The sequence below is a fragment of the Salvelinus sp. IW2-2015 genome, linkage group LG32 (assembly GCF_002910315.2).
Source record: "Salvelinus sp. IW2-2015 linkage group LG32, ASM291031v2, whole genome shotgun sequence".
Classification (NCBI taxonomy): Eukaryota; Metazoa; Chordata; class Actinopteri; order Salmoniformes; family Salmonidae; genus Salvelinus; species Salvelinus sp. IW2-2015.
The window spans coordinates 21693328-21713282 of NC_036871.1; the positions used below are offsets into that span (position 1 = coordinate 21693328).

Here is a 19955-nt window from a genome sequence, read left to right on the forward strand (position 1 = left end):
TGCATTTGTTTTCTAGTGTCTGTTGGAAAGCAGACTGAACCAGGTTTTCCTCTATGATTTGTCCTGTGCTTAGCTCTATTCCATGTATTTTTATCCCACAAATCTCCCTAATTGTTGCCGTAGGCAAGCACACCCATAACATGAAGCAACCATCACCATGCTTGAAAATATGAATAGTGGTAGTTCATTTCTTTGGCAGATTTTTTTGCAGTTTTACTTTAGTAACTTATTGCAAACAGGATGCATGTTTTGGAATATTTGTATTCTGTACTGGCTTCCTTCTTTTCACTCTGTCATTTAGGTTAGCATTGTGAAGTAACTACAATGTTGTTGATCCATCCTCAATTTTCTCTCATCACAGCTATTAAACTCTGCAACTGTTTTAAAGTCACCATTGGCCTCATGGTGAAATCCCTGAGCGGTTTCCTTCCTATCCAGCAACTAAGTTAGGAAGGTTGCCTGTATCTTTGTAGTGATTGGGTGTATTGATACACCATCAAAAGTGTAATTAATAACTTTACCATGCTCAAAAGGATATTTAATGTCTGCTTTTTTAATTTATACCCATTTACCGATAGGTGCCATTCTTTGCGAGGCAATGGAAAACCTCCCTGATCTTCGTGGTTGAGTCTGTGTTTGAAATTCACTGCTTGACTGAGGGACCTTACAGATAATTGTATGTGTGGGGTACAGAGATGAGGTAGTCATTCAAAAATCATGTTAAACACTATTATTGCACACAGAGTGAAACCATGCAACTTATATGACTTGTTAAACACATTTTTACTCCTATTTAGGCTTGCCATAAGAAAAGGATTGAATACTTATTGACACAACATTTCAGCTTTTCATTTTTTATTAATTTGCAAACATTTCTAAAAACATAATTCCGCTTTGACATTATGGGGTATTGTGTGTAGTTCAGTGACACAGATTCTCAATTTAATTACTTTTAAACTCAGGCTGTAACACAACAGAATGTGGAAAAAGTCAATGGGTGTGAATACTTTCAGAAGGCACTGTACTATAATATAAAATGGCAAGTGTCAAAACATTGAAAAGCTATGGTACAGTGGCAAAATAATGTTGACAAAATAGTCAGCGGAAATGGGTTTGAAATACCAAAACCTTTGGAGTGTAACAAGTCACTAACCAACCAATAAATGTTAATTTTCATTAGCGTCATTCTTTGATTTCTCCTTTTATTTGTCATTCTGAGCAAGCGAGAGGGGTAGAGAGAAGCAGCAGACAACAACAAAATCAAAGACCCGCTGTCAACTGCCAACTCAGCCAATGGGCTGAGTACAATATTCTAATTATTTCTCAATCTGTCAATCTGTCACTCGTTCTACTGTGTAACTCCCACTGGCAGGGGAACACTGTGCCTGTCTGGCCTAGCCCTTCTGAGAGATCTTGTCTGGGTACTGTCTGTCTGGCCCCTGGGTATGAGACCAGCTCACTGGGCACAGATGTCAATTCATTGTCTATTCCACGTTGGTTACACGTCATTTTGTTGAAATGACGTGGAAACAACGTTGATTCGACCAGTGTGTGCCCAGTGGGAGGGTGCTTGTGATCCATGGTCTACTTTGGGGGCTGGCTTGGCTAGAGGAAACAGGGGGGCAACATAATTAATTAGCTCAGACTTAATTGCCATGACATTTCAAATGAGGTGTTTTCATTGGTAAACAACACAGAATGATGCATGTATCGCTGACATTTATGAAAAAGCAGCTACTTACGTGCTGACTTGTGCTAGATTGTGGTGTATAGGAACAGGGCCAAAGTAATAACAACCACAACATAAAATGTTGTCCTTGGAGTAGCCAACAGAGGGCTTTTGGCAATATCTTGGTAATACAGATGGGTCGTTTCACTAATTAAGGGCCTTTTGAGTAGTGTAACTTTTTATTTCACCAAAATGTTCCCATCTCAAGAGGTTAAATAAACAAATTACTATAGTAAGTGCCTATTAAGAGCCAAATAAAGTAACAGGGTTGACAGTAACAGGGTTGACAGTAACAGAGTTGACGATTTCATCTTAAATCAGCCATATATCCCTCATGACAGGGGGAATGATAGCTTGTTGTGTGCATAACATTTCTAGCCTGTATATCTATGGGTAACAGAGTTGACGTGTTATGCTCGACCCGCTCAGTTTTCCACCACAAAACAACAGAAAATGTCCAAAAGAGTAGAACCAGCTCACCTGCATACTTTTACACTATGATTTGACTATTAGATGTTCAATGTTTCACCATATTAAAACGAGAGTTCCGTTAACGTAACAGGGTTGACCTTAAAAAGTTGGACATGTATTTTTTTACCTTAAAATTAATCACTCATCACATTAAATAATTTGTACTCTTCAGAAATGACTTTGTCAAAGCAAAGATTTAAAAAACTAGGGCTTTACAATGATGGTGAAAACTTGGGAAAATGTTGGGGTTAAAATCTTCCTAGAAGTCACAGAGGATGCACAGAGGGACACAAAGCAGAATTCTATTCACATAAAAAAAACAGATTTATTGCATTTTCCATGTGCTCTATATTAAAGGCCACCTCATTTAATAACAGGTTTTTCAAATTCAATATTTGAGCACAATTTCGACTTAAAATATCAACAGGACGTAAAAGGCACTCATTTCGTGGAATGACCCAGAAAGAAATGCAAAAACTCAAGTGCTGCTTCAATTCAATAAAATTCAACAGCAAAAGCTCCATGTTGACATTGCATGGAGCCCATGAGTGTTCTAATCTGAAGGTCTATTTGGAGAGGGATGCTGACCCTGTCCCATGCCTTGGCCCTGTCTCTTTCCAGCAGGATGATCTGTAGAGGAGTGTGAGAGAGGGAGTGACATGCCTGGGTGGCGGTGCCCAGACACTCAGGGCAATACCAGAGTTCAGGTGAAGAGATGGGAGGAGTCAAGCTGGCCTCGCTGCCTGCTGCAGATTAGCTAAATACCTAGGCCACTGATTTCTGTGGACAATTACATATCATATCTCTCTTCAGTTTGTATTTGAACCTCTCACTTGAACAAGTTAGCTAGCTATTACACTGGTAAGATTGGCAAGTACAGTTGAAGTCGGAAGTTTACATACACCTTACCCAAATACACTTAAACTCAGTATTTCACAATTCCTGACATTTAATCCTAGTAAAAATGCACTGTCTTAGATCAGTTAGGATCACCACTTTATTTTAAGAATGTGAAATGTCAGAATAATAGCAGAGATAATTATTTATTTCAGCTTTTATTTCTTTCATCACATTCCCAGTGGGTCAGAAGTTTACATACACTCAATTAGTATTTGGTAGCATTGCCTTTAAATTGTTTAACTTGGGTCAAATGTTTCAGGTAGACTTCCATAAGCTTCCCACAATAAGTTGGGTGAATTTTGGCCCATTTCTCCTGACAGAGCTGATGTAACTGAGTCAGGTTTGTAGGCCTCCTTGCTCGCACACGCTTTTTCAGTTCTGCCCACCCCCCCGAGCTTTACTGTTGGGATGGTGTTCTTCGGCTTGCAAGCATCCCCCTTTTTCCTCGAAACATAACGATGGTCATTATGGCCAAACAGTTATAATTTTGTTTCATCAGACCAGAGGATATTTCTCCAAAAAGTACGATCTTTGTCCCCATGTGCCATAGTCTAAACCGTAGTCTGGCTTTTTTTATGGAGGTTTTGGAAGCAGTGGCTTCTTCCTTGCTGAGCAGCCTTTCAGGTTATGTCGATATAGGACTCGTTTTACTGTGGATATAGATACTTTTGTACCTGTTGCCTCCAGCATCTTCACATGGTCCTTTGCTGTTGTTCTGGGATTGATTTGCACTTTTCGCAAGGTACGTTCATCTCTAGGAGACAGAACGTGTCTCCTTCCTGAGCGGTATGACGGTTGCATGGTCCCATGGTGTTTATACTCGCATACTATTGTTTGTACAGATGAACGTGGTACCTTCAGGCATTTGGAAATAGCTCCCAAGGATGAACCAGACTTGTGGAGGTCTACAATTTTTTTCCTGAGGTTTTGGCTGAATTCTGTTTATTTTCCCATGATGTCAAGCAAAGAGGCACTGAGTTTGAAGGTAGGCCTTGAAATACATCCACAGGTACACCTCCAATTAATTCAAATGATGTCAATTAGCCATCAGAAGCTCCTAAAGCAATGACATTTTCTGTTATTTTCCAAGCTGTTTAAAGGCACAGTCAATTTAGTGTATGTAAACTTCTGACCCACTGGAATTGTGATACAGTGAATTATAAGTGAAATAATCTGCCTGTAAACAATTGTTGGAAAAAATACTTGTGTCATGCACAAAGTAGATGTCCTAACCGACTTGCCAAAAATATAGTTTGTTAACAAGAAATTTGTGGAGTGGTTGAAAAACGAGTTTTAATGACTCCAACCTAAGTGTATGTAAACTTCCGACTTCAACTGTAAGTACTGATGACGCCCAACCTGCTTGATACATTAAACAACAGTTCGATATTTTAGCTTTTAATTCATTCAGTGTTGACAGTAAAATACAAAAATATGTATTGATAGTTTATCAACGGTACTAAACCTATTGATTTCATAAGGATGTCCCTTTAGCTGATCATCATGGTTTTAACCAATCTAGACATACAGCACTCAGTTTTTACTGTAGCGTCTCCGAATCTTACAACCTGATTGGTAGATTCCATTTCACTTCCATTTCAGCAAGCCCGAGGACAAGACTTGACTGTTAATAATAGTGATGGTATGAAAATTGAAATTGCAAACCATTTTGTCAGACCCCTGACAGAAAACCTGTTTTATATGTCAGCCCATGCACATGCCAGTCAAACATCCATCCAGTATGAAGCACTTGATAGTCAGCTTGACTTGTACTGTAGGCCTATTATGCAGCAAAAAAAGTTATGGCTTCTGTAACGCTGTCACAACCTGCATCAGTGTAATCAATAGTGTTGTGGTAAACAAACCTAACCTACCACTATGTGTATTTTATAGTCTCAAGCTTTTAATGTTTACAATTTCCCCCCTTGATGATATTGGTGTTTTTCAAGTTCACTTGTCATCCTTCAGTTTTTGCCCCTTGACAGACTGAATGTTCTCATTTTAAATTTATCTGATGGAGCCAATTTATTTTGACACAGCTGGCTGATAAACATTCCACAGATACACTTGCTTTGCAGGGCTGCTATCTGGCTGTGGATAATGAAGGTCAAACAGGTCTTGTGGTGCATGTTAAAAAGCCATTCCCTTCCCCATCATCACCAACCCCAGTCAAACTACCCCAGAGGTCAATTCCAGAGCAGATAGAGCAATAACACAATTGATCTAGCTTGGCTGAGCTTGAAATAAAACGTTATATTTCATGACAACAATTCTGGCTTAGGTTAACCTAAATACCACGACCTGAGGGTGTGTGTTATATGTCAGGAAAACATGTTGCCGTATAGTGTATTTCCTATTTTGTTCATTTCATCAGGACCCCCATCTCTTCAGGGCACTCACTGGATGGTTGGCCTAAGCAGGGGGTACAAATACTAGTTCTGTCTTTTGGCAGTGTGCCTTGCTCTGTTCCAACGCCTGCCCTGTGGCACAGAGACACCATCACAGCAGTACCCATAAACCTGCAGGCTCTCCCTGCCCCCTCTCCACTTGTCTCTGATCCTGCTGCCGTACCGATATCTATCTCAGACTATGGCTGCTTCGCTTCCCAAAACATCCTAGAGACAAGCACAAGAGAGTTCATCTGTCACAAGACATTAGCAGCCATGTCAGCAGCTGACTCATCTGACTTAGTATTGGAGTGAAAAACAGCAATACACGTATGATTATTCATATTTGAGCCGTCAATAGGCTTGTTCAAGCTCAAATGTTTTGAAATACTCTTTGACCGTAAAATGTCAAGGCTGCTCTTTTTTGAATAAACATGAATTTATGCAAACAATAGAGTGAGCATATACATGTAAGTCAATAAGCACATTGAAACCTGGTGTAGAATAAATGCAATTTCAAAGGTCTGAGTTACACTAAAGTTCTTGCTCTGTGTGTTTTTCAGAGTCTGAACAGTGAATAACAGTAGCTGCTAATCATAGCGCTTGGGGCTGCAACACACAGTGGGCCACATCCTTTATAATCAGTCCCACATTAGTCATAGCCAACTTACACAAAGTGATATTCAGTCATAATTCACTGACACTGAAGACAAACGCAATTAAGGGAAAAAACAATTAATATCTCAAGTAAAATCTGAAGTTTATTGTTAATGATTGTGTATGATTTATTTACTGTAGAAATACTTCACAATGATACCTGGAGGGGAAACAATCTCCAGTTTCAAAATGTCCAGTCTTGAAGCGGAATCCTACCTCTGGGGCTGTACTGATCCAATCCCCCCCAAAAAATTCCAGTAACTATGTCAACCCTGCAGTTACTCTGAGGACACAACTACCTCCCTTACAGCAGGCATACCAGGAACATTTTGGATAAAAAGCATGACAGAACCATAGTGGATGATTGATCTTTTGGTTTATTGCAGGGCTCTCCAACCCCGTTCCTGGAGTTCTACCCTCCTGCAGGTTTTCGGCTCAACCTGTTTTAACTAACCTGATTCAGCATATAAACCAGTTCATTATTAGAATCAGGTGTGCTAGATTCGAGTTGGTGTGAAAATCTAGTGGTTTATTGGGTGTTTAAATATATATCATTTTTTCCCCAGACAGAAATATACATTTAAGAGCATGCACCTCCAGACTGTGTGCAATGAAGCGATGCCTCTAAATATAACTGGTTATTTAAGCTGTAACCCTGTTATCAGTCTTGAAATGTTATGCACACACCCACACACCCACTCTCATACATCTCTGTTTTAAATGAATGTGCAACTGAGCATTTAGCCCTAATATAGATTCATAAATAACTGTAGCACAATAATGGGGATGTAAGCATAGCTTTCTGCTGTGTGGTGTAACAGTCACATTGACGCAAACACATTTGATGGCCTATTGAGCCAAAATCCCAACACTCAATACTAAACACACTTCAACGAACAAACAAGTCGTTTTCATTTCTTCCGTGGAACCTTGTCTCCAAGTGGTACTTCATCAATAAGTTTCTGAAATAAGATTAGAAATGTTCAAACCAAGTGACTAAATATTTGGAAAAAGACAAATCCCTCCACAAGGACCATCAATGCATACCTCCAGTATTCGAGTATAGTACGTCACATCGTCCTCCAGCTCCCCCCGGGCGTCATCCACTTGGTATCTCCGACAGGCCAGCACCAGCTCGTTGGCATTGAAGAGAGGGGCCGGGTCGATGGAATGGCCATTGATGAGGCTCACCAAGTACTCTCTGTAGTGTTTCCTGGAATAGATTAGACAAAAACCAGTTAGTTACATCGATGCATGTTTATCATGGGAGAACTCTGTTGTTCTCTAAAGCGCCTTTGAGTCCTTGAAAAATACTGGTGGTGGCAGTGAGAGGAAACATACTCGCACAGTCCTGCATGGCCAGGCTGAGTTTGAGCCCCACAGGCCGAGTCCGTCTGCTGCCCACTCTCATCCTTCTGCTCTATCACTCCGCACAGACCTGAGAGAGAGAAAGACAATTATATATCTTAGTATTTCTCCGTTTCAGTTTTTCTGAGTAAAAAGAAAATAACACATAGAATCTTACCTGCTTGAGTTCCTGGAGGGGTGTCAGTATTGAACTCAACACCCTTGTTCTGCAAACAGACAATAACAATAAACAATCATTTTAATGCGGTCCATCTACAGATATTCTCGCAATAAAATCAGTTATAACTGAATGTGAGTCAGGGTGCTATAATGTGGTTATGGTGATTGTAATGGAGTGTGAGCATCCGTGTGTGTGTCGTGTGCGTCTCTACCTGCAGCAGGGCTTGTAGTCTGCCAGGCTCCCAGTCCCTCAGGTAGAAGAGACAGTCTCGAGGGTGATGGGCATGCAGGCCTGTCACACTACAATGGATCACTGCACAAGTCTACAGAAGAGGGAGGGAGAGAGGAGGGGGGGAAAGGAAGGAGAGAAAGAGAGAGTGCAAGAGAGAGAGAAAAGAAAGAGAGAAATGGTGGGAGAGTAGGGGAGGGAGAGAGTAGCAGAGAGAAGGAAAAACAAACACCCACATTAAAGTGACATTCAAGTTAACTCCCATAAGATAAAACCTTGCCAGGAACTAGCACAATCGATGATGCACAAATGAACAACCCACAAATGAACAACACAAACACACCAAGCCATTTAAGGGACTTACAGTGTGGAAGGGGTTGTTGCATCCGCTGCAGAACTGGTACCTGCACTGGGAGCAGCTGAAGTGCATACAGCCTCCTTTGGACAGGGCATACTGGAACCTGCAGTTTGGACATGCTGAGGGAAAGAGGAAGTAAATTCAGGGAAACGATTCCCGGGTATTGGGAGAGTACACATGAGAATGCATCAGGGAAAGGAACTAAACGAGTTTTAATAATTCCCACAAATGAAGGTCATGGAAGAGACTGTAAATACTTAAAGGGTCTAACTTGCTCTAACTTGGTAAAACTGGGTCTAAAGGTAAATACAGTAGAACACCTGCTGAGGTGCAGTAGAACACCTGCTGAGTGTCGATGAAAGGTAACAATTCAACATGGATTGTCGAGAAATGAACAGAAAATGACAGACAATATTCTATGCGGTCCCATAACACTCCCATAGAGGTACTGTAGGCCTTCTGCCTGAACTAAGCCAGAAGACTAAGGACAAACCGGACTGTGCCGACAAACAGTTAAAAGCAGCAGCAGTCCGGTTTGTCCTTAGTCTTCTGGCTTAGTTCAGGCAGAAGGTCTACAGTACCTCTATGGGAGTGTTATTCATGATGCTAATGAAATGTACTGGTTTGGAAGAGGAACTATTAGTAAGACCAATTTGATCTCTCTCAGCCCAACATCTAGTAAAGTGTCTGGCCGTTCACACCTCCGCAAGTACCTGCCTTTCCTGGTTAAAAGCTACAGTAGCTCAATGGAGGTGTTTAAGAAGGTGTGTGTGTGTGTGAGAGAGACTCACTGATGCCGTTGTCACGCAGGTATCCGGCCAGGCCTTGCCTCTGGTACTCTGGGTCATTCTCTCTCTTCCAGGACTGGTACCGTTCACACGACAGACCACCGTGCTGAGACTCCCACTAGAGAATGCACGGTGACAGAGACAAGAGAGGATGATATACAGATTAAGCTCCAGCTTCACTCCAAAGAAAAATCCCCTTCTATCACCCTCTCTCACACATAAATAGAGTGGATGTTTGTCACTTACAGGTTTCTTGCATTGTGCGCAGAAGCTGTTCCTGCACTGGAAACAGGTGACCTTCAGTTGGTCTCCATCATAGATGAACCCATAGGAACACTGACAGTAGGAAGGGGAAGACAGGAATAGTTAATGAAATAAAAAAACAGAAATACCTTTGCTATCAGACTCGAAATTGAGCTCAGGTGCATCCTGTTCCCATTGATCATCCTTGAGATGTTTCTACAACTTGACTGCAGTCCACCTGTGGTAACTTCAATTGATTGGACATTTGCACATACCTGCAAATGCACATTGCACATACATGTCTATATAAAGGTCCCACAGTTGACAGTGCATGTCAGAGCAAAAACCAAGCAATGAGGTTGAAGGAATTGTCCGTAGAGCTCCGAGACAGGATTGTGTCGAGGCACAGATCTGGGGAAGGGTACCAAAAAATGCCTGCAGCATTGAAGGTCCCCAAGAGATCCTTGAAGAAAACCTGCTCAGGACCTCAGACTGGGGCAAAGGTTCACCTTCCAACAGGACAACGACCCTAAGAACACAGCCAATACAATGTAGGAGTGGCTTCGGGACAAGTCTCTGAATGTCCTTGAGTGGCCCAGCCAGGGCCCGGACTTGAACCTGATTGAACATCTCTGAAGAGACCTGAAAATAGCTGTGCAGCAGCACTCCCCATCCAACCTGGCAGAGCTTGAGAGGATCTAGAGAAGAATGTGAGAAACTCCCCAAATACAGGTGTGCCAAGCTTGTAGCATCATACCCAGAGGACTTGAGGCTGTAATCATTGCCAAAGGTGCTTCAACAAAGTACTGAGTAAAGGGTCTGAATACTTATGTAAATGTGATATTTCAGTTTWTTTTATTTTATAAATTTGCAAACCTTTTTAAAAACTGTTTTTTCTTTGTCACTGTGGGGTGCTGTATGTAGATTGATGAGGGGAAAAACGATTTGATACATTTTAGAATAAGGCTGTAACATAACAAAATGTGGAAAGGGGTCTGAATCCTTTCCGAATGCACTGTATACTGCCATTTCTTAGCTAGTGAAGTGTGATTACTGTGATTTTATGACAGCCTCAATGGGGATTATCAAATTATGTCTGGAAACAAACATTCTAACATTTTTCCTTTGCCTTTGTACACATAGGAAATAAACCTTAAAAACCCGCTCAAGGCTATTATGTGATTAGAACTCACATGACTACACCAGAGGAACTTGGGGTCCTTGATGAGGGCTTGTTCAGTCAGCTTCTTATGAAACAGATCATACACTTCCGGCTCCAGACATTCCCGCAGCTGCACACACACACGCACAGGAAAATATGATTACAGGTGTTACCATCATACACACACCCAGAAAACAAATCTATGGTCTCGTGAGATAACACTGACACCACCAACAACTGCATTTTGAAGGGAGAGAAGCCTCTGAAATCCTGGAATTGTGTTTTTTCTCACTGTTTCTTCTCTCTTCAAAGAGAAAATCTGAGGGAGATGTTGTGTGACGTTGTTCTCTGTGTGATGTACTACCTGGATGTCCAGGGTGGAGAAGTAGCTGTTGAGGTGTTCAGGGTCGTTGATGTCAGGTTCCCAGCAGACGGGACACACCATGTCTCTGATGTGCTTGTCTCTCACTGCGATAGTGAAGTGCTGCTGGAAACAGCCACAGCACACCGAGCACTGACAGGAGGTCAGAGACTGCATCTGAAACAGGGAAGAAGAGAGGAGAGGAAGAAAGAAAGGATTAGGAGAGTTGGGGGGGTGGGATACTGCAACAACAACAAAAAAAGAAAAGAGAAAAGCTTCTGCTACATTTTGAGTAAAGACAAGCTTGTGCACACAGACGCACACACACACTTGAGAGAGTACCTTGCTGTGGGGAAAGTCTGACAGGCAGATGGGGCACTCTTTGGCCAGCACCCGGCGGATGAAGTCTCGGTCATGTGACTCGCGTACGGCCTGTACCACGTCGTCTAGGGAGTAGGGGGCGGTGCGCTCCTGCAGCAGGGACAGGGCCAGCTCACAGCGGCCCCAGCTGGGCAGGTCATACACCGCCAGCAGCCTCCGGCACACACGCTGGCCCCAGGGGGAAGAGGGAGAGGAGAGAGAGATCAGACCAGTGAAGGGGACAAGCAGATACAGAGGAATGATGAAAGGAGAGATATGCCACACTCAAAAAATAACTCTTATCACTGTGAGACATCAAGCAATTGCCAAGATGACTGAAGAACATGTATGACCTGTGGGCCTTTCTAATGGTGGTAGGTATAAACAGATTATCATCAATATAGCTATTCTGTGTTCAGCTAAATGTATGGCCAGAAAAATATAGTGGAGTTCAGAGAGCCCCAGTGACCCACCTGTTTGTCGGGGTGGTTGATGTCGATGGGTGGCTCAGGTTGGTCGCTCCACATGCGCTGGTGGAAGGGCTCCATGAGGGGTCGCTGCAGCAGAGACAGAGCCCCCCGCACCTCTCCCTCGCTCTGCCTCAGAACCTCCTGACACCGCACCTCGTCAGTGAACCCCAGAGAACACAGCTCCTTTACCTGCAAAGGTACATGAGAGACCAAACCCTTCCTTGAGTGTTCGAAGGCTAATCTCCTACATATGGGGCCAATTTCCCACACCAAGATTAAGCCTAATTCAGGACTCAAAATAGTTAGTAGAGAATCTTCATTGAATGTCAGTTTTAGTCCAAGACTAGACTTAATCTAGGCCTGGGAAACCAGCACATAGCTGTCAGCAAAGTGAAAAAAGTGACGGTACAACTGACCTTAGACCAGTTCTTAATGGGCAATAGACTTTCTGACCTGTCTCTCACCTTAGAGTGTCTGTCTCTGAGAGCCTGTTTCGCTGCTCTCTCAGTGTCTCCCCCTGCAGACAGCCAGGCCAGCTTGGCCTCAGCCCTGGACAGGGTCACTCCTCTCCCTCTGGTCTGCTCCTCCTCCACACCTGTATCCTCTGCAGTACCAGTACCGTTCTGGTTCTGTCCGGCCTTCAGGTCTGCTGCTCGAGACGAAGAGGCCGTGGCACAGATCTGGTCGAGCAAGTGAGGTAGCTCTGCTTTGAGCCAATCACAGGGAAGGATGTTTCCGTCCCCGGAGACGCGCATGCCTGTGTACACTTCCTCTGGACTCACTCCTTTCTTCTCTCCATCCTGACAGACAGGCAGACAGGCAGACAGACAGACAGAGGAGAAGATGGAGAAAGAGTTAACAGAGACAGGAAGAGAGAGGGAAATAAAGAAACCAATCTGTCATACATATTCACTAGGCCTCAGCTGCTGCTACTCACCACACTGTATATTACACACCTAGAGGATGCTAAGGTTATTTTTACACATCGTTTGTTTTCTGAAATCTGTAGCCTGTAGTTTTAATAGTACTGCAACCAAATTGGCCAGCAATGGTACAATAAAGACTTTTCTGAACCAAAATCTTAAATTAGCTAATAGCTTGTAATATTACAAGTAGTGGGGTAATGTGATTATACACCATATTATAGATAAAACAGAAAGCATTCACTCACTCTAATAAGCTGGATCAGCTTTAGCCCCTCCTCTCTCATCAGTTTCTGTCTCCTCAAATGAGGGTCCTCCATGGGTGGGTCTTTGGGTTTGACGGACAGCACGGGGACCCTTTTGACCTGGGATGGAGGGTGGAGTTTGACTCGCATTTTGGCGGGCTCGGGGCGGGGGAGGTCACACATCTCACACACTGATGCTGGAGTGTAATTGATGTAAGTACAGAACTGACACATCCACTGCAAAAGGATGGGAGAAGAAGAGATACTTTGAGTGAGCTTAGACACTCACAGGAATAGAGGAACAATATCAACTGTAATACATGGTGATAAAGGCACAATCTGAAACTTTCATTTCAACTCAAAATGTGCTGTTTCTGCATTGACTTTAACAGTAGTTTACCTGGCTGTCTGGGTCTCCTGGCATACCCAGTACCGGAGCAGCAGGCCGGTTGGGTGTAGGAGGGGGGCGTGTGGGGGTTGCCGGAGGCTTGGTGGCCAGGCGGGGGCGCTCACACACCTCACACAGGATACTACTGCCCGCGTTCACCACCGTACAGCTTTTACACTGCCACTCTGGTGACATACATAGTGAAAACACACTCAACACAGGACTATGGAAGAGGTGAATATTAACTCAACAACTCATATACACCAAGAGTGTCTTCCCATTTTCAGACAATAAACAACTATACATGGAAATACAGAGGAGTGAGACTGACTGGAGTGCAAAAAAGGCAAACCACCACTATTAAAACACATACACTGTTGGTTGGGTGTGTGTGTGTGTGTGTGTGTGTGTGTGTGTGTGTGTGTGTGTGTGTGTGTGTATACTGACCAGTGATGGTGAAAGGCTGTGCGAACTCATCCTTAGCAGGGCCAGAGGAGGCCAGGCGTGGCCTCTCACACATCTCACACAGTATGTCCTGGATGGAGTTGACCCTGGTGCAGTGGGTACAGTGCCATGACGGGAGGGAGCTGCTGGGAGAGACAGAGGAAGTGAATATTGTGCCAAACACACAGAGCACAGAGACAGATGCATTTTCAGCAGTAATCACCACCTATGAAAATGTATCCATTTTCTTCCTTTACTGTGCAGTTTTGCTTTCGTCTTATTTGTCATGTTTTACCTGTGGGTCTTTCGCATTTTAGAGGATGTCACGACAGTCCTGTGGTGATTGGCTCGCTCTACAGAGGAGTGGTACAGTCTATCACATTCAGTACACAGCCATTGGACACAAGAGTTACAGTGGGCAGCCACTGGGAATATAGCACAGATAGTGCAGTTGTCTGCAAAGAAGAAGAGAAACAAGGAAAGTTGAATGCAAGTTTCAGATGTAAAAAATACACACACACACACTTCCAACCTGTGTGTCTGGTAGAGATAGAGGTGGATGTTGAGGCGTTAGCGGTCCGTACTGGAAGAAAGGCACTAGTGGGAGACTGAGCCAGGGAAGCCAGAGACATGTACAGGGGCTGGCTCTCTCTGAGGCTGGAGGGAATAGCTACCGCATCAGAAATGGGTCCGAAGTCATCCTGGAATCATAAAGGAGATTTCAGTCATCTGATGGTGGTGKAAACTACCAGRCACAAAACCACACAAATATAAAAACTGCCTGAAGTAGAGAAAGGCAAATAGGGTGAACAAAAAAAAACATACCTGTTGGTTCAGTGATGGGATAATTCTCTCAAAGAACTCTGGGTGGGGGTGAGCCTCCTGTGAAAACATCAACAACGACTCAGTGGTACAACTGACTTTAGAAACCTCTTTGAAATATTTCAGAATAACTGCCATTGGTCYAGACCTTGATGAGCATGTCCAGTTCCATGCGTAGACTCATGACCTCCAAGGTGACCGCTGCGACCTTCTCAATGTCAGGCTCCATGACCTCATCAGGGAAACTCAGGCCGTCTGGCTGCTGATTGGAGTAACCATAGAGACAAAGCACTGCCCTTCCTCCCTGGGGTAGAACAGAGGAGAGGAAAGGATATAGAGGGTTTTATGCAATACTGTTGGCATAACGTTAGTGTTGTGGTGTGTGCACAATTAACTTCATTAGCAAGGTAGTAGGCTATAGACTCATATTGAACTAAGCCTATATCAACATAATGCCAATAAGACAATAGTGACAAGACAGTAGACTACATATCATCATCCAGAATCTCGCCTGCCTGTATTGAAGACATCCTCACCTGAATGGCATCTACTGTTGCTCTGAAGACAGGGTTGTTGTGCTTGACAGCACGCCAGTACTTGGGCCTACTGGAGCTGGTGAGGTTACAGCCATACTTCTCCAGAATGTTCAGTGCTGTGGACAATCTCTGCAGGGAACCTATGGTCTGGCAGGAGAGAGGACAAAGACGAAAAAAGTTTGATACAGAAAAAGGTTGAGAAAAGAATAGACAGTGAACAAAAATATGAGTACAATGTATAAAGAGAGAGAGAGGAGTTCACTATTCCAAGATGTAGGCTAAGTGAAGGTAATTATGGCATGGTGATATGGACATAGTTTGAGTGTACTTGAAACATTAAACAAACTCACTTCTTTCCTGTTGTTATTGACGCCGTTTTCAATTATCATGGTCTCCGCAGCAATGTAGCGGTATTTGACCGATGGTGGTAAGGGTATGTTGGCCATGGCTGATATTCCTGCACGGACCTCCAGCACTGAGCCAGTGGAATACAGACAAGCTTCCGCATGGCATCGTACSTCCTCTAGCTGGTCTGAAAGGGTACTAGCCATCCTGGAAAAGAGACATCAGTCATCATCATCACACAGATCAGATAGCAAATCATTGAGGGCACTGCCACACCACAGGCAGGGTTGATGAGCAAGATGCTTGCCTTACTGACATCCATTCATTCATTCATTCATTCATTCATTCATTCATTCATAAGACGTTACCTGTAAGCCCCCGACAGTGTGTGGCCGTTAAATCACAAGGCTGTCATATCAAGGAACACACACAGCCACCAGACTTTTACTGCATTTGCAGTACTCTATATTTGCAACAACACAATTACTAGCTAACTAAAGTTGAAGTGGAAATTATATCTCTACCTATGTGAAAATACTGTCATATAAGCAATCTGCTTACCCAGTGTTTTCGCTCAACTGTCTGCAGTGACAGCCATTGAATCACGATGAGATGGCATTTCATTCAAAAGCGGGTGCTTTCAAAACACCATGTCACGCACCTCAATACAGACTTGTGCGCTAAAAACATGTATTTATATATATTTTTTATATCAAATGTTATTCTAAAACAAGTAGTAACAGGGTCGTAGTAAAATCTATCTGCAGTACTAGCTACGAATGTAAACAACTGCGTGAGAAAAATGCCGTATTCTGCTTTGCGCAAAGAAACTAACCCCCGTGCTTCGCCATTGTGTGTCAAAACCTAATTTTCAAACAGAGATCCCGGAGCCAATATGGCTTGRACTGAGGAAACGTCGCAAAGCTGCAGTGCAGTACATTGTTTGTGAAGTTTTGGTGTCACCTTGTGGTGAAAATGACTAATTGCCTAATTTGCCTGTCGACTCACCTGAAAAATATCCAGTTGATTACACGCTAATTGGTGTGGGGCGCGGGTGTTACAATGCCCAGGCGCAGTAGGTTATAAATATGGTGGGGAGGGTGAAGAAAGGCAGAGTTTTGTGTTGCTCTCGTTTCGTGCACGCCTACGGTCTTACGTTTTTTTTTGTTTGGACCGTCACGGTCACATGTAAGTCCTTATACTTTCCCCCCCGGTMATTTTCATGTGTATTACTCTGATGTAATGGCATCATACATATGTCTTGTTCGTGGATGCAGTCAGATTGCAGTCGCCTTATTTGAATGGAAGGCAGAGCCTCTGCAACACTACCAGTTTCTACACCGATTTAGGATGCCCATCTAATGATGTGTGTAGGCTTACGTTAACTTTTTGTTTCCTCTTTGCACTAGAATTGCGGTGTATAATATCCTGTGCTGTCTTTCAGCCCTGACCAAGCAATGGAAGGTGATTATTTATTAGTGTACTGGGTTTGATCAATTGTGACATTACTCAATTGAATATTTGTTGTGGAAAGTGTCAAATCATCTAATTAATTTCTCCTTTCGTTCAGATATGAATAATCCTTCACACTCAATGGGAGTTGGGCAACCACACCATCCAACTAATCACACAAGACCATTTTTCTATGTTCAACCACCAACTCAACCTTATTATAATATGTACCAATGGAATATGAACCCATATGGCCAGTATGGTCTTCCCCCATCAGGTACAATAGCACACATTTTTCTAGCATCTTAAACAAATGAATTTACATCTTAATTTAAAATGTCTTTATTTCCAGTTATTCCTTATGTGCGTCCATATATGGCTCCATATCCATATACTGGTATGCAGTATCCTGGCTATGTGGTTCCCCAGGCTCCGATGCAGCCTGTTGATTACAGTAGGGTGTTTAACCCCCACATCTCCTCTGCGACCTACGACGTACAGTACCGCCACCACTACCAGCAACAGGCCTGTGTATTGCGAGAGACCGCATGTTCAGAGGTTCAAACCGATCCGAGCGACACTGTCCACAACCTGATCGACAGTCTGGACAGGCTCAGAACCAATGAGAAGCCACCTGAAGAAAGTGAGCTAAACCCTAAATCTGACCTAGGGTCCCTAACCTCTGAGACAACCATCTCTTCCTCTGGAAATGTGGAAGAAGAATTCAGTGGGACGCGTAGGGAGCTGGAGTTGAGACCTCTGCCACAGAGACAACCCCAGCAGGGTAAGAGGAGGCAGAGGGACTCCTCTCTGCCCAGCAGCGTATTCAGTGACTCCACTATTACAGCACTGGTCTATGATGCAGAATCCAGCCAGAGCTGCCTGGAGATGGCCAAGCAGGATTGCTGGTCCCTGGGCTCTGGGGTGCTGCCCATCGACAGCTCTTCTGTCCATGAGGAGAGTCTGGAGGAGTCTAGGCAGCAATGCCACTCTGAGAAGCTCCACCTGAACACTGAAGAACCTGGGATAGAGTGGCAGTCCAGAGAACAGCCTAATCCTCCAGAGGATGTAAAACGTGACTCTGGGGCCTTGACACAGAGCCTTGAACTGAATGGGGCTTCACATGACCACCACTCACTTGACTGTCTGGCTCCAGAACAAGATTGTGACAAGGTTCTGATTCCATCTGCCTCTGAGCTGAAGGACCCTGTAGATAATCTAGCCTCCAAGGCAGAGTCCTCTGACTTGCCTTACAGAATCCTCAGGCTGCCCTGTGATCAGGTTACAGGCATGCTGCTGGACGATCCACTGTGGTATGTTGACTCCGCTGCGTCCAGTCTGGTACCTCCACCGCAAAGCCAYCTGTCCCCGCTTGGGAGTGCCTACTACTGTAGCTACTACCCGCAAGTGGCCCAGGAGCGCCAGAGTGTCCTCAGCCCATCCATAGACGAGCTCTCCTCCAGAGACGAGCTCTTCTCCACTGATATCGAAGATGTGGACCTTATCTCTGGTGGTCATGTGTATGTGGGAGGCGGCAAGCTAGCCGAGGCAACCTGCGAAACACCTGACCTCTCTGGTAAGGAAAACGTACCAACTCAATCCAACCCAGTAGAAGGGTTTGCAGAATGTTCTAAGACCTGTCTCAGCTGTGGCCTGAGCCTGGCGGAAGAGTCGAGGCCAGGCGACTCACAAGGGCCATGCCGTTTTGTTGAGCGGGAGGAAACGGATGAAGATGTGCTAGAGGAAGATGACTACAATGAGCGAGGGGAGCTGTTGAGCGCCTGTCAGGTGTCTGTGAAGAAACCACATCACCCTAACAGAGTGCCTCAGCCCTCTGCTCGCCAGTTTCCTAACAGTAAACCAAAGAGGGGCTGCTGTGAGGACCACCATGAAGTCATGTGTCATGAAGAGCAGGAGCACGGTTACCTCTGGAGTTTTGACTGCTGTGAGGACCACAAAGCTACTGTCAAAGCTGACAAGTATAAAGGGAAAGGAGGACAAAGAAATGCCCCATGCAGGCCTTATAATGGTAAGATTCTTTCCATCTCTTGACGTAGTCTGATGTCCCCTTCTAAATAGTGTTTTTACTTTTAATCCTCATGTGTCATTCATTACAAATGTGATGTTGTGAATTTGTCATGTTTCCCAGAGAAACCTTGGAGAGAAGGCACTGTGGCATCAGACCACGATAGCTGGGGGAGTTCTGGTGCCAAATATAAGCCAAAGTCTTGGAGACCGTACAATGGTTCACAAGAACAAAGTGAGTTTCCTGTTCAAACTGCCGAGTTACCCATTGCCTTGATCAGTTCTCTACTTTTCACTAGTCATTCACTGTTTGACCTGGCCGTTATTGGTGTCCCAGCTCATGCTTCCCTCCCTCTGTATCCTTCAGTGAGACCCCCACGCAGAAGGCCATTTGTTCAGCAGAGGCCCCGAAGGACTGACTATGACGATCATGAAGAATCAGAGTTCTCTCGCTGCCAGAGGGGCAGAGGTAAGGGTTGTGTTGCAGTATAGAGATACTACTACTTGTCACGTTTTGAAATGATAACACTAACTTTTCTTTTTTTTCTTCAGGGACCACAAAGAGAAGGGGCACAAGATATTAGCCTATTTAAGAATTGCACCGCTCCTAATATATTTATTCTAAATGTATTACCTAATATATATAAATTCACTTGCACTATGAAATACACACAAAACACATTGTAATAAATTAATAGACACTCGTAATGTTTGTATACGTGGTTAAAAAAGAATCTCAGGCGGCAGTTCAACAACTAGCTACACAGTAGATGCCTGCATTTCCACTGCTTGATGATGGTAGCCATGTTGACGCTGTGTTCATCCTTATCACAGCCTGGGCTGCAGCCTCACAGACCGTACTGTGACGCTAACCCCCATGTTGACCTGCAGACCAGAATGGACCTGGGAGGTGTAGGTCCAGTCTACTCTGCAGCTTTTAAACTCTTTTTCAGTGTCTGTCGTTCACTGAGGATGAAGCCCAGGTAATAAGATGTATCAAGCAGTGGAAATGCAGTGGCTTGGAGAGGAGATGCAAAGAAATAATTGTTGGGCTAGTTTGTAGCTAAGAGCCAGTCTAAATGTGTCTTGTTTTTATTATTGTGCAGATATTTTAAGCATTGCAGTGTAATGTT

General features: G+C 43.9%; 2 protein-coding genes across 3 annotated transcripts; one reads left to right on the forward strand and one right to left on the reverse strand.

Moving 5' to 3' along the window:
* Positions 1-6228: 6228 nt before the first annotated feature.
* Positions 6229-16238, reverse strand: LOC111957287 (E3 ubiquitin-protein ligase RNF31). Of its 2 annotated transcripts, none has more exons than XM_023978077.2 (23): positions 15907-16238; positions 15351-15552; positions 15001-15147; positions 14613-14768; positions 14468-14524; positions 14175-14343; positions 13938-14097; positions 13646-13785; positions 13211-13383; positions 12814-13047; positions 12107-12442; positions 11646-11831; positions 11155-11361; positions 10816-10989; positions 10483-10581; positions 9293-9382; positions 9050-9164; positions 8265-8377; positions 7884-7994; positions 7670-7718; positions 7486-7582; positions 7192-7357; positions 6229-7106 (listed from the first exon to the last, which is right to left on the reverse strand). In XM_023978077.2, the coding sequence occupies exons 2-23, from the start codon at positions 15549-15551 to the stop codon at positions 7056-7058; spliced, it is 3231 nt and encodes a 1076-aa protein (XP_023833845.1). In that variant the 5' UTR covers position 15552; positions 15907-16238; the 3' UTR covers positions 6229-7055. The 2 variants fall into 2 exon arrangements, with proteins under 2 accessions (XP_023833845.1, XP_023833844.1); XM_023978076.2 differs by having other exon boundaries at positions 13646-13788.
* A 219-nt stretch (positions 16239-16457) lies between these two features.
* Positions 16458-19897, forward strand: buc (bucky ball). Its single transcript, XM_023977018.3, has 7 exons — positions 16458-16533; positions 16755-16809; positions 16916-17074; positions 17150-18826; positions 18947-19057; positions 19190-19291; positions 19375-19897. Exons 2-7 carry the CDS (start codon positions 16803-16805, stop codon positions 19404-19406), a joined length of 2088 nt encoding a protein of 695 aa, XP_023832786.1. The 5' UTR covers positions 16458-16533; positions 16755-16802; the 3' UTR covers positions 19407-19897.
* The last annotated feature ends 58 nt before the right edge of the window (positions 19898-19955 follow it).